This window comes from Athene noctua, chromosome Z, assembly GCF_965140245.1.
Source record: "Athene noctua chromosome Z, bAthNoc1.hap1.1, whole genome shotgun sequence".
Lineage (NCBI taxonomy): Eukaryota > Metazoa > Chordata > Aves > Strigiformes > Strigidae > Athene > Athene noctua.
The window spans coordinates 18,274,295-18,289,466 of NC_134077.1; the positions used below are offsets into that span (position 1 = coordinate 18,274,295).

Here is a 15,172-nt window from a genome sequence, read left to right on the forward strand (position 1 = left end):
TGGCAGGGCCCACACCACCTGCTCCCAACTTCTTGCCAGCATGGGCGAGGTGAAAATCCATGGGCAAATGTTGGCAAGACCCAAAGACGGGGAACAGTGAAGCTCCTGAAGGTGATGTGACATGTGGAGCTGGTGAAGCAGAGACTGCTAAGCTCATCTGCTTGGAAATGGTGGAGCCATCTGGTAGTGGTTCCCAAGCAGAAGGTAGACAAGGATCAGGGTGAGGCAGGGGGACAACTGGAGGACCTATGATGTTTAATAGAGCTGTTAGCAAAATAAACACATCTGTTTGTTTAGCATTTTATTTAAAATCTATTTGGTCACTGAATTATTTAACTTAATAGAATGTTGTCCAAATGACTGTAAGAACCTGTGTTTACAAATATTTGAGATGTAATGTTTTGAGTGTGTTGGAGAGTCTAGTGAAATTCAAGGAGAAACAATCATGATAATATTTTTTCAGGGAATTTTCCTGCGCTATGAATAAGGTGAAAGGAAGCTATTAGTTAGAAATATTTGAAAGGATTGATTTGCTGAACATTCATCCTAGCTTTTGTTTTAGACACACAAAGAATTTTGTTTTTTGTAGAGCCAAAGACTATAATAATATTCTTTAAATTTATTTGCTTATTTTATGCTTATTTTATGCTATATCAGAAGAAGAATTATGACCGAGTCATGAAAGCATTGGACAGTATCACTTCTATTAGAGAGATGACACAGGTGAGTTTAAAAATCTTTACCTAACTTAACTGCTATTTCTAGAACTAGGAAGATGCTTATTTGCCTTGCCTATGATGTGTGAGGAGTTCATTACTATCATCTCTCTCATATAGAGCTGTAATAATATTAAAATGTGTGTTAAAAATAACAAACCTAGAGTATCCATAATGACAGTCAAATAATAGCGATAAAGAAGAACTCAGATCTTTTGAAGTTTCAATAAGAGGTAATAACAGCAGAACAGGCATTGTAATGAGATAACCATCAACTGCTTCATTTCTGGAAATACCAAAGCCAAACTGAGTCTTTTATTTCCAAAGCAAAAGAAATTGATTTTTACAGTGTTCTGAATGATAGCTTTATTTCTGTTATAGAAAACCACTTGATCAGCTAAGTATGGTTGGGGACTTGGAAGGTTGGGTTTCTTGGGATTACTACCATGTGATTTCTCAATATTCACAGTGGGACAGAATCTGATAGCTATACTTATGTTTATTGTTACACTTCCTTTCTCAAACAACCCAGCTGATTATAACTGATTATTGAAATCTCTTCCATGTACCTTGCTTTTCTACCTGCTATATAAATGTAACCTCACAGCAGTTTATAAATCTTACCCTATATGTATTCATAAAGTACTTTGGGATCCTGGAATGAAGAATGAGGTGTATAGACAGGAGTAGAGTAAATTTAAAATTAAAATTAAAATATTTTTGTTACTTAATGTATGATCTTGTAAACATTTAAAAACTCAGGTATTTCTGTTACTTAATATAATGACTTTTGTAAAGAAAAATAACTACCATTTTGCTTTTTTTTAATGTTAAAATTATTCTTGAAGAGTTTTAAAGGGATGCTTTGCACTGTGACTGAAATCAAGAAAGGTTTTCAAAGGGATTATAAGATGATATGGTATTTTACTTTACCAGTTTATGCCATGAAACAGTTAAAAAAAATATGAGTGAATTATCTTGGGATATTTTGAGAGACTTAATTTTGTGAAGTTTTAATCCAATTTCTTAATCCAAGATCTGAACATAAATAGACATATTCTCCTGCTCTGCCTGAGATCACCAATGTTTGCTGTAATATACTCACTTTGATGCTAATTATATGCTTATTATTTTACTCCAGGGAAAATAATTGCTATATTAATTCTTGTTGTTGTCAAAATACATTTATAACTGTACAACGCTATATGTCAGTAAAACTGTGATTTAAGCCTAGTAATGAGTCCCTTGTATTCATTTTAATAGATGAAATCTTAGGCAATGTAACGTATAAAATTTAACCTTATAATTTCAGCTAGAAATAAAGAATGCAATTACTCTTTTCTAGGCACCTTACTTGGAAATAAAGAAGCAGATGGATAAACAAGATCCCCTTGCACATCCTCTTCTACAATGGTATAAAATAGACTCACATGAGATGATAATTATTAAAGTACCAAGTTTAATGAGTAATCACTTCACCAGCGTAATTTGGTATAAGCTCACACTCAGAATTAATGTCAGGGTTGACATTTGCAACTGCAAATGTTTCTGGACTGTTTCTGGACCTCATCTGAGCACTCTGAAAACACTGGAAAAGATCTGGCTTATTTGTACAGCCTCTGGTCTCATTTTCTAGTCAAGATTTGGTCAACTTCCATCTGATAGGTTCAAAGGCCTGCAGCTGGGTGCTTTGTGGTGGCCATTCATAACACATTTTTAAGAAGAAAAGTTCTGTTTGGTTACTATGTCTAATACATCTAACTGTTTCTTGTTTTAGGGTTATTTCTAGTAATAGATCACATATTGTGAAGCTACCAGTGAATAGGGTAAGTGTCTGTGGGTTCTTTATTATTTTCTCATTTCTTGTGACTCATATTAGCATTTTAGGTGGAGTCTCCTAGCCAAACATAGGTTTCTACATTCAGACAAATCACATGGACTCCATTAATAGACAAGGGAGAAGAATAGGCAGTTTCAGGTCATGACTCGTAGAATCATGTTGTGAATATCTAAAATAGGTCAAAGGAATAATGCTTATAAAAAGCCTGTTTGAGGTGAGTAGCTCGGATACAAGTGTCCACCTTGTAGTTATCTGAGATTGGTTGGGAATAACTTCACTGTTTTGTTACCATACAGAATATTAGATACAGAACTCTACAGAAAGCAATGCACACAAACATGATATACTAGGAGATCCACAAAAGAGTATAGCTCTTGAATTTTAGAGGGATGGTGCTGAGATTCGTTTCTGAGTATGTGTGCCTCTGATCCTCTGATTAAGGGCATAGTAATCTGCAGCCTTTCAAATCTGAACCTTAGTCCAAAGCCATCTCTGATCAGAATACCATGATGAAATTGTTCAATTTAGTTACTTTACTAGAGCCATATTAGGCTGAAATCTGTTTCAGATAGTTCCATATGTTTCATAAACTGAAGGACATTTTTACTGTTTGATTTCATGTAAAAACTATGGTAATGAGACCAATTTCAACTTAGTTCACATAGTTACTTAGATGCAGTTATGTACTGTGTGAAACAGCATGGTATCTGAAGAACTACCATTATGGAAATACTTTTGTGTTAATGAACTTCTTTTCACTTCTGCACTGTTATGTTTTACAGCAACTAAAGTTTATGCACACTCCCCACCAGTTTCTACTTCTCAGCAGTCCACCAGCCAAAGAATCCAATTTCCGAGCTGCTAAAAATCTCTACGGAAGTACCTTTGCATTTCAGTAAGTACACATATTCATATTAATCAAAGGTTATCAAGATGCCATTATATTTTTTTGTTCTTGCCATTTGAGGTTTACAGCTGTGAATTTATTGTTTTAAAGCATTACTTATTTAATTTTGCATTTTATAGTGTGGATTTTAGCGCTTGCTTTTTCATTTTTTCAGTGGTTCACACATTGAAAATTGGCATTCCATCCTGAGGAACGGCTTAGTTGTTGCTTCCAATACGAGGCTGCAGGTAAATAGTAGATTAAACAGACTTTAGCTACTGATTACATGCTTAGGCAAGTTTTCGGACCATGTTGGTTCTGATAGTCATATAGGTTGAAAAAAGGGATGATTTCAGATACCATCTTGTATCCTGGAAAAGGTACTTTTCTGATGCAATTAAAATGATATAATGCATCTGCTAAAATGGCTAGAAAATCCTATTGCTGGAATCAGTGTTTCAGTTTTGCGTTGCAGAGCAGCACCTCCAGGAGGCTTAGCTCAGTACTGCTTAAAAGCAGTCGGTATTAAAATTTAGAGCTACATGAAATATCTCCATGTTATAGGGTCCAAGAGCATACTAGGTTTACAGAAACTGGATTTACAGCATCTTCTTTTCCCTGGTTTCCTTGGGAATGGAAATATGAGTGTATTTTCCAGGAGAGAGCTATCGCAAACTTCAGTTCATTTTCTCAGACTGAATCATCAGGAGAGCACTACTGCAGAGAAAAGTAGCAAGAACCAGAGGGACTGAGGAGCTGTAACTCAGAGCATTTTAGCATCATGTGTTTGACAGCTCTTCCCCAGAGCTGAGTCCATGATACCTTGGAAGAGGAGGATCCCAGGGTCTTGGCTAAGGATTGGGATACAGAAGACACTAAAAAAAAAAAAAAAAAAAAAAGGAAATGGAAATCTCTGCTGTTCCTCTTAGTGGTTTGGGTGTGTTTATTAGTATTTTTGGAAGATAATTCCCCAAGAAAGCAGGATTTACACACTGAAATTCACCAAAGTAAACCCCTTTGTTTATTTTTTTTGTTGAGGGTTGACATACTGGGAATAGGAAGAAGCAATAAAGCCCCATTTAAAATCTATGTCATCATTTTTAGATCTCTCACGCACCTGAGGCATATCTTGAGCCCAGTTCATCCCATTTATCCCAGTAAACCAGTCAGGAAAAATACTTACTCACCAAGGATCCTATACAACATTGTAGGATCTGGAGGAGTGAAAGCATGTTTGCACATTCCTGAGAGCTCTGGCATATTGCAGAGGTGATGTAAGTATCATTGGGTCAGAGGAAAGAAATAAGGGTGAGCATGACTCTGAAGTCCAGTGGTCATAACATCTGCCTAGGTAGGAGATACTCTGAGTTCTCATTTGTGCTCTAGCAGATACTTGGTGAGTTTTCTTTAGAGGCTTTTCCACATGAAGTCAGTCCCTGGTGGAGAATTGAAATTTGTTGCTTAGCCCAAACTTCGTGACGTGGAACAGTGATGTTGGTGAAGAATAGTCTTCTCTTTCATCTATTCTTCTCAGACAGCTGGTAGCTTTATGACTAAAACACAGTCCTGCTGTGATGGAATATGCACACCTGAACTGGCTCAGGCAAAAGCTTGGTTGAACACATTCCTCCAGTACTCAGGCTGAATTAGTGATTACATTTTTCTATAACATATGACCTTAAAAAAAATAAAAGCAGTTGTTGCTGCTGTTGATTCACAGAGACTAGTTTAGGCTATGCTTCCTGCCAAGGTTTTGATGTGAGGCACGTGCTGAGCTTGCTCAGCCTTGTTAAGGCTGAGGTATATTTGGCCATATACAGAAGCACCATCTGTGGGCATCCACCGTGGTAATGTTACATTTAAAAACAGAAAATGCAATTTTATATATAAATCTGTTGTAAAATTACGTTTGGGCATTTGGACATGATTTCCAGAATATATTAGTATTTTAGTTGTATATTCACAGCATGTTTTTTCTAAAGACTGCCTTATTACTAGGTAGTAAATTAGTGCTATGGGGCAGATCCTTATCTACATTTCAACCTGTTCCTATCATTATTATTTTGTCCAGATAACCAAATTAATGTTAAACAATCACTCCGCTCTTTTTCAGCTCCATGGTGCAATGTTTGGAAGTGGAATCTACCTTAGTCCATTGTCAAGCATATCATTTGGATACTCAGGTGATATTTATATATCACTCTAAAGTGGAGAAACATAGCGGGGTGTCTTAGTACACTGCTTTTCTTACCAGCTTTGCCTTTTAACAACACTGTATTAAATTTGTTCTTTGTCAACCAAGATCTGATTTATTCAAAAAAGAGAAAATTAAATACTTGTCCTCATTTTCCAAGGTTCTGAGTATCTGTAAACTGTGCTTGATGTAAATAGTAGCTAATAGTGGATGTTGTACTGATTATGCAATGGAAATCCAACTTTGTGATTTTTTTGTCAGTATCTGCCTAAGTTCATCTAACACTATCTATGGATCCATGGGCTTTTATGACCTGATCTGACAAAAATTCATCAATAGACATGTTCAACTGTGTATATTTAAGATTATTCCTAGCTATCACCATGTCAGGATTACATAGAAAGTACAGGACAGTGTGTTTATTTTAGCATGAGAAGGGGAGGAAATGTAATTTGCCCCACTAGTAAATCCAATAGTGAGTCATGCAGAGTTTACCATATAAGAATTAAATCATAAATAGAAGCATAATAGAAACAAGATACACCAATGTGTATATTAAGAAATTTAAGAGATTTTAAAATATGGTGACTTTTTCCTTTAGGTATGTTGTGTTTACCATTTCCTCACATACGAAAGTGATGGTATAGTTGAATGTGTGTTTATGTGTATGTAGATAATTCTGAGAGTTTAGTTATGCTTTCTGATTTCAGTATTTTTAGGTAATGTCACAGTTCATTTTAAGAGCTCAGCATTTTTTAATACTATTTATTGAATTTCAATATCAATAATTTCTAAATGCACTTTTAGCTCTTCATAGATTACATTAATATTGAAGCTTTTTAGGATTTACTAAAAATGCATGTTGCAGTATCATCTAACAAAATGCCTTTCTTTTTGGACAACACTGCTTTGTCAGCTTCAGTGTGTTTTTTCTCATCTCTCTACTGTTCTTGGTCCCTTCCATCCCATCTTTTCCAGAAAGGAGGCCTGTGTTCCTATGAAGTATGTAATACTTGATGCCAATAAAAAACAGAGAGGAGTCCTCTCAACACTCCCTGTTGCTTCAAGGAGATAAACTTCCCCATAATTCAGTCTTTGTTTGCAAACTGACCAGAAATATGGGATACTGGAAAGTCAAGGAAGCTTGTAGGAGCATACAATACTGGAATTTTACATAGAGTAACATGAGGAATATAAAAGAGATCTAAGGCACAGATATAGATGTTTAGATTTCTGAGGTGGAAATTAGATCCAACATGGCTGACAAATAATTTAATACTTTTGCATGTACCTAAAGTAATTAAACCAAAATAGACCAGTCGTAAAAATTAGTCAGACTTTTACTAAGTCTAAAAAAAGTGATAAAGATTAATATCTAAAATTGTTTCTCTCATGATTTTACTATTCCACCCACAGTAAGTCAGGCTGTGTTACTTCAGCCTGATTAGGGTCAGTTAGACTCAAGACATGATGGCATGCAACTCAGTTCAGCAACAACCTAAGAGCATTCCTGAGCTGAATTCAGTAGCATTTAAGCTCATGTTCATCTGCTTTTGCACCTTTTGCCAACTTGACTTTCCTATGCTCTTTGCAATATGTGCAGATGTACTGGAAATTTGCAGGTTTAATCTGAGATGTTCTGTGACAAAGTTAACTAGCTTTTTGAGTGCCATGCAAAGGACTGTGATTCCCACTGTGCTACCTGTTTCATTCTCCATACTTAAATTTGCATATGATGGTATTAATATGCCAGGATATCTTACATGATTTTAATATTCCTAGGGATGAACAAGAAGCAGCAGAAGGTGTCAGCTAAAGATGAACCAGCTTCAGGCAGTAAGGGCAGTAATACATCACAGGTACAGTACATCAACCATCTCTGGAAAACTTAAGAGTTTTAAGCTTGGGAACTTGATAGCTGAGAAGGAGGTAGTGTTCCCTTAATGAAAGCTAACAGTTTTATTTTATTGAATGAAATCAACAGCTTCAGAGACTGCAAACATCAAATACAGCCCAACTGCTTTTAGTAACAATTTACAGAGTATACTGCAGATCTTTTCCAAGCAGGAGAGTTAAGAAAAAATTAAAATTAAATACAGATTACATTATAACCCTTAGCAAGTCCTTGCTTTCTGAGTGCTAGGCTTGCAGAAGGATGATGCAAAAGGATTTGAGAGTGGTTATTGCTGGAAAATTAGTAACATTTCATTTATAGCAAGTAGGTTTTTTCTTTCTTTGTGTTTTTTACATATTAAAACATTACAGTTCAGCTTTAAGGCAAACTCATAGATTTTATATACTGGGCTAAATTTTGAGAAAGAAATCTTACATCTGTTTCCATAGTTGGATCATAGGAACTACAGAATAAACTGATTTTGGAGAGAGATCAGTGTGTAACAGCAGAAGCCCTCAGAAATGGGAAGGTCAATAAAATTTCGGGTAGTGGCCAAAGAATCAATGATCAAATTTAACTTTTTTTTTTTTTTTTCCTGCTGTCAATTTGTTTATTAGTAACAAATATATATTTTTATATATTATTTGTTTATTAGTAACAAATATTATATATTTCTAATAATTCATTCTGTAATAATTCAGAGATTTTCTTTCTGGATAAAGAAGTTCAAATCCAGACAAATAATATATATGCTTTTAGAAAGTCTATTACATTTACCAATACAATAGAAAAGTTTTAGAAAGACTTCCTCTATCTTTGTTCATTAATAAACCATTGAAAATAGCAGCCCTCTCCTTTGCTCCTTTTTCACTCAGTTTGGCTTACTGCACTAATTAAGTTTTCTCATGTTTTTACATCTCAGTCACAGAAGAAAGGACAACAGTCACAATTTCTGCAAAGCCGTAACTTAAAATGCATAGCCTTATGTGAAGGTAAGCTGAAAGCCCTCGAAAAACTGGTTTAGTTGTGAACACAGTGTTACTGGATGCAAATCAGGGAGACCTTTAGTTCCAGTACTGGTTGGTTTTAGGTAAGAGACTACTGGTAGGCGTACAAGTACTTGCTTAATAGCTGACCTTTATTTTACAGTTCAGAACATTTCCCTCTTTGAACAAAATCTGTGACACATGCTGAACTTCCATGAAATATTCATATGCATTTAGTGACTGATCATCTGGCCTGTCTTTCAAATGTGATCATATTCCTAAGCCATCAATATAACCCAAGTTGTGGCCTTTATTTGAAACACTGACTTCCTGCAAGCTCTTGACAAATGCATTCAACACCAAACAGTCAGAAAAAACAGCTTTGCTATTGAATTTCCAAATAATTTTTCACTCCTCAGGCAAATACCCTGTTCATATTGTAACAAGTCTATTCTCTGACTCCTTCAGAAATTTTGTGAAGCTAAAATCCAGTGCATATGAGTACAGCCATTCTTGACAGACTTCATTTAATAACTAATGAAACCTCAGCAGGTTTTGAGAACAAAGAATTATGGAATTTGAATAAGAATTGTAACAGTAATTGGTAACTAGTCTCAATGGCCAAACAAAGAGAAATTATATTAAACTTGTCCTTCATTTTAGACCATCTGTTAATTTTTAAAACTAAAAGTTAAGACAGATGGTGGAGAAGATGTTATTACAAAATGGTAGCTTTAAACTATATATGATACTTTTTAATACATATATTTTTGAGAACATTCAAATGCAGTATCTAATATGATTATGGAGATGTCAGTCAACATGAAAATGCAATTTGGTCTGAACAGAAAAATACAGAAGTTTAGTTCTAAGACTCTCAGAAGAAGATATGAAATTAATCTAGGGTTTACTAGAATTTAGTTGGCATTTGATGCTTGAAGTTTCTAAATAAACATGACATCTTTCACACATTCTTTCCTCACACTTACTAATAGATTTCTGATTTTCACCAGCACTGAACACAGCAGATAATCCCCGCCGTTGCCCGGCCGGTCGTGCTGTGCCTGATGCACCCCAGGCGGCGGTTTGCCCTCCTGGCTGCCAGGGCACACTGCTGGCTCACCGTGAGCCTGCTGTCAGCCAGCACCCCCACAGCCCTTTCTGCAGGGATGCTCTCCAGCCACTCCTCTTCCAATTTATACTTGTGTTTGCTGTTACCCCACCCCAGGGGCAGAATCTGACATTTTGACTTGTTAAATTTTAATCCCATTAATCATTGCCCAGTTTTCCAGTCTATCTAGATCCCTCTGCAAGGCCTCCTGTCCCTCAAGAGAGTTAACAGCAAACTTGCTAGTGGTGCATTCAACTCCTGCATCCAGATGGTTGATACGTATATTGAGTAGAGCTGGCCCTAGAACTGAGCCCTGAGGAACACTGCTAGTGACTGGTCTCCAGCCAGATGTAGCCCCATTCACCACAACCCTTTGAGCTCTGCCCTGCAGCCAGTTCTTCACCAGCACACCGTGAACCCACTCACCCATGGCTGGACAACTTGTTAAATGCATGTAGTGTTTTTTTCTTTTCAAATACAGACTTGTATCATAGCTTCTACCTAGCAGTAAAAAGATTTGTTTCCAGTGTTGTCCTCATTCTGGTGGTAAACAACCCATGATCAAATACATTGCTGTTTTCTAAACATTGAGCAAGTTTTGGCAAGCTTGCGATCCCCTTGAGTCATAACTGGTATGCTTAACTTTTAAAAATATTTGGTAGTATTGCAAATCCTGGATTTGTTGTATCTGTTTCAGGCTTTGTCTTTGACATCTTATTTTCAGCTCAGCCATCATTAAACACAAGTATCTGTGTTCTAAATGCTGGTTAGTTGACTCAGATCCTCCTTAAGTCGTATTGCCATTTAAAATGTTTTAAATAAATATACTTTTCCATTTTTCATTCCAATTAACAACTGTCTCCCAGACATCCGTGTTTTCTGGAAAATATAACATATTTTGGAAACAAGAATCAAATTCATCTCCCTGTTTGTACTAGCAGTCAACTCAGGGTCTACCCCACACCACAGACATGCAGTGGAAAACTACACATTCCCAGGAAGCTATTTAAGGTATATATAAAAGCAAATCTTTTAAAGCAAATTTTCTAGGCATTTTTTCATCACTATGAAATTTATTCCTTCCCTGATAGTGATAACCTCATCCGATCTGCACAAACATGGAGAGATATGGGTAGTTCCCAATACGGATCACGTGTGTACAAGATTTTTCTTTGTGTGAGTACAAAGCTTCTTTTGACATTCAGCTTCTGTTCATCCTAGAACTTTTCCCCCATGTTCCCTCTAATAGTTGTAACTGAAGTAGATAAAATATGTTTCTTCCTTTTCACTGAAAAATTCTTTTCAGTATCACTTAATTTTTTTATCTTTCTCTGTACTTACTTTTGTTAGGAAATTTATGGATAAACTATTGACAAAGGCTTAGTAGATGTTTTGTTATAGAGTAAATGGAGAGCTACAGATTTTTCCCACTCTATAAAATTACTTCATGTTATAGTAAGTTTATCCGTGTATCATAAAATATCATTTCTATTTGGCTGTATGTTTTAAAGCTGAGGAATTTATTAAAGGCTTACTGTCTATGATGTGAGCATCTCTCCTCTCACTTATGACTTGCCCTTTTTGGGCCCTAGTGGCTTATTCAGCCTTAGACTTTCAATAACAATGGCAGCCTTACCGTCCTTCATTCTCTAGAGTTTAGGATCTGCATATAATGGTGAAGCTCAGCAGAGCATTTTAATACAAAGATGTCAACATATGGAATAAGCAGTCTTGATTATTGAATGAAAGAGTTTTGGATGGTTTTAGGTAGATTAATAAAACACTAATTTGGTTTTATTTTCTGTACTTTTTTTTAGTTATGAAGATGGTCAAGTGGGTGATACAAGTATAAATACACAGGAACCAAGCATTCATAAAGAGATTCTTCGAGTCATTGGCAATCAAACTGCTACTGGTTAAAAGGACCACTCTTATTTAATTGATGTGATTTGGAAGCCTTCCTCAGTCTCAAAGCTGGATTTTGAACTGAAGAAGATGCAAAACCCCTAATTTATTATTATTATTCTAAGCAAATTAACCCTTTGAATACTTACTGTTTTCTTACTTAGTATTTCTTATCTCATCAAAATACCTGACATGGTATGAATTAGCAACTGTAGGGGTGCAAAGTCTATTAATATACTACAATTAATAATAATTAAACAGGCATTTGGGTTGCTCACAATAAACAGACTTTAAAAAGGAGTTTTGTGCTGATATTTTTATATTAAACTTCAATTGGAGGTTTTAGTACTGTATCTGGTATTTTAAATTTAGAATGACTGAATTATAAGTGAGAGAGAAGATTTTATAGCGGAGCACCTGTATTATGCAGGATACTTTGCAATAAGTAAAATATTCTCATATTTAAACACAATAAAAGGTTGTCTGAAACATGTCAAATTAAAAAGATTGGTTACCTGCAGCTTCTTTGATTCATTTTATTTTACACAAACGCAGTTAGGATTTAGAGTCAGAGGTTAAAACAACAATACATTTTTTATTTAATGAGTGAAACAAAGCAAAAAGTAATGAATGGGATGGTGTATGTTTCATTTCCTTTATCTTCTCTGGAAACACTCTTATCCATTAAGCAGCTCAGTTACATTTTTTAATTATACAAACCTCCTGGAAATCCTGAAGCTGTTAACTTCTTTTTTACAAATTTGGCTTTTATATACTAGGTAAATGTGTTCATCTTAGTGAAATTGCTCTAAGGTTAAATTTAGACACATATTTAAAAGTGCATGCTGAATTGAGGCTTTTACATGACTGAATTGATTGTTGGAACATCAGAACATACAAATGCAAAATTTTACTGATTTTGGTGAAATATTTTTATTGATTTGTTCATAAGGAAAAACAAGCCAGTTCGGATCTCTCTGTGCATTTTCTAAGTGAGCATGGTGGCAACACAGGTAGGGGCGGGCCCAGTCTCCAAGGCATAAAGCACGCCCTGTGCCCTGATGAGTGCCCTTGGCAGCCCTTAACAATAGCTGCATCAGTCACACCCTTGAATATGGAGAGCAGTTCAGCTTACCTTCTGTAGAACTGTTGCAAGCAAACTCAGAAAGCAAAATTAGGCTGAATCCTCTATCATGTTATCTTCATAATAAAGATACTGAAGCGCCAAATAACAGCTAAACAGAGCACAGGAGTGTTTGTTTCTTTTAAACAGAACTGCATTAAATATGCAGTAACGGATGATTCTTTCTTTATAGTTCAAACTACACTCCCTTCCTTATTACTTGCTGCAATCAAAGTTCCATCCATGTAAAATAGTGTTATTTGGTCTAGGAGCACATACTTTGAGATGTATTTTAGCACTCGAGATTTATTTGCTGGGGACTTCAGTTTTTCTGGGTTCACATCCAGACTTGTAAAGCCAATTCTCTTTGCAAATTGCATTTTGGTATTGAATTTCTGTTGACTTTCACCCCCATTGGTGAACCACTAACTTGAGAGTTACTACTCTGTTATCTTTTATGTTGGGACACAGGTTAACTTCTTGAAACAAAGAGGATTTCTGAAATTTGTCTATCTACATAAGGACTGCCTTGGGTTGTGTAAGTGTACAAAATCAGCATAATTCAGAAGTGAAGCTGAAGCCCTGGAGTAACCATGTCTCTATAATTTGTCCTGCCATATGTGTCTGAAGCACTGTGTTTTGCATAGCAAAAAGAAGCTAGGAAGCAAGTCCACAAAGATATCCGACATTGACTTGCTGGGCTGATAGTCTACTACTCTGGGAGGCCTCCTCAAAAAAATAGGAGAAAAGAAAGACGATCATGTGTGAACTGGAGAAGCCAAGTAAGCAGTCATCTTCCCTGTACCCTCAAGCTGCAGCGGAGTCACAGTGAATCCCTTGAAGGAAGAAATTTGGAATGTGGCTATGGCAGCAAGTTAGCCTTGGTTTGCACGGTGGGGGTCATGATACTGGCCATGCATGGTGCCATCATAAGTACAACCACTGGAAAGGGGAGGGAAAATACATCTCTGCAAAATTTTAAGACTGCTCAGAGGTTTGTTTTAAATGGACAAGCAAGAGGAATGGACAGTGTGGAGGAAAGCAAGCCTCTGAGGTATATGTAGGCATTGCTGTTGTAAGGTGCCTACTTCAGGGAGTATTGAAGCGACTGACTTACACATGGGGGAGGAGGGGGATGGACAAGACTAAAAGATAGAATGTGATGAGCGCAGGCATTACAAAGCAGTGGGAGAGAGGGCAAAACTTTTCAGGGAGAAACGTAGTTCTGAAGAGACCAGGGGTTTGCTGGTAGGAAAGAAAAGAAAAAAAGAGGAACTACCCAGTTAGCATTAGCTTAGGTCCCACACAGTGCATGGAAGGAAAAGGGACTGGGAGAATGAAGCTGCAGTGTGGGGAAACACAGCCCATGGAGTTGTGATTATGAGGCAGAACCATGCTCAGGGCAAGTGGGACACCTGGGAAGGTGTCATGCTGTAGGGGACTGTGGAAGGACAAAAGCCCAGTGTGACACAAACAGCAATTGAATTAAACCAAAAGTCGCTTTCTACACAGTAACTCAGTCACTTTTTTCTTTAGCCAATATATTAGCAAGAAAATTCGCAGGTGTTACATTATCTGCAGGTGAACATGAGTCTTCAGATCATTTAACAAAGTATTAGTTCTCATCATTAAAAGGTGAGGGGAAAGAGGGAGGGTCTGTTACTCAAAAATAAATAGCCCTCCTATATCAAACTTCAAAGCTGAAACAAAGCCTTTATCACCAAGAACTGGAATGAAAAAGCCCAAGGATGAGATTTTCTTTGGAGATTTTCTTTGAAGGATTTTTCCCTCGTGGTTTTATCCAAGGGTAGAAGTTGCATGTTGCCAGATTCTTCCAAATACTTACATTCACATGAATTCCAGGGGATGAAAAATAAAGTCAGAGTCATCTCAGCAAGGACCTTGTGTTATCCCCAAAGGCCTTGCATTTCCCTTCCTCTATTACCATGCACACGTATTGGTGATAGAGCAATCTTTATAACTGCTGCTATAAAGATGTAGGCTTTCCCAGATCGCTTTTAATCAAAGAAAATAGAGCCCTAGGCTCTACTATCTCTTTTGGTAGAAAACTCCATGAAGCCATAGCTATCTAGCTGTGACAATGTCCAGCACGGAGCAACGAAGGGAATTCTTGGCGAAGAACTTTCTAACATCTTCCTATGTCCCACAGCACAGTACAAGCCCTCAAAGGGGGAAGGTTTGACAGAAAAATTATGTTAATACCTTAATGTTGCACCCTAATTCTGAATTGCCAAATTTATACATCTGAATATTTTAAACGTTGAGAAAAGAATCCAAAAAGTTACTTTTAAACCTTTCTTGGTATTCAGGCAGATATTCAAGGGGTTAAGCAATTTGAGTTATCTTCTCTTATGATAATGAATTGGCATAGCAGTTTTCTTCAGCAGTGCTATACTGTTTTGATAACCTGAGTCTTTGGCTTCATATTACTTATCATTAAATGGCCAGTTTGTGTAATATTCTGCTTAATATTTTACAGGAACTAGTCGATGACAC

The 15,172-nt window shown here is 36.4% G+C and overlaps 1 protein-coding gene across 3 annotated transcripts in view; it reads left to right on the forward strand.

The window, feature by feature from the left end:
- Positions 1 to 12,385, forward strand: part of PARP8 (poly(ADP-ribose) polymerase family member 8) — a 129,330-nt gene extending 116,945 nt beyond the window's left edge. For all 3 annotated transcript variants that reach the window (XM_074931365.1, XM_074931364.1, XM_074931362.1), the window contains 10 exons: positions 658 to 723; positions 2,062 to 2,129; positions 2,494 to 2,542; positions 3,339 to 3,451; positions 3,618 to 3,690; positions 5,556 to 5,625; positions 7,419 to 7,495; positions 8,453 to 8,522; positions 10,719 to 10,803; positions 11,445 to 12,385. In XM_074931365.1, coding sequence (XP_074787466.1) covers positions 658 to 723; positions 2,062 to 2,129; positions 2,494 to 2,542; positions 3,339 to 3,451; positions 3,618 to 3,690; positions 5,556 to 5,625; positions 7,419 to 7,495; positions 8,453 to 8,522; positions 10,719 to 10,803; positions 11,445 to 11,547 — 774 coding nt within the window. In that variant the 3' untranslated portion in view covers positions 11,548 to 12,385. The remainder of the gene's footprint in view (positions 1 to 657; positions 724 to 2,061; positions 2,130 to 2,493; positions 2,543 to 3,338; positions 3,452 to 3,617; positions 3,691 to 5,555; positions 5,626 to 7,418; positions 7,496 to 8,452; positions 8,523 to 10,718; positions 10,804 to 11,444) is intronic.
- The last annotated feature ends 2,787 nt before the right edge of the window (positions 12,386 to 15,172 follow it).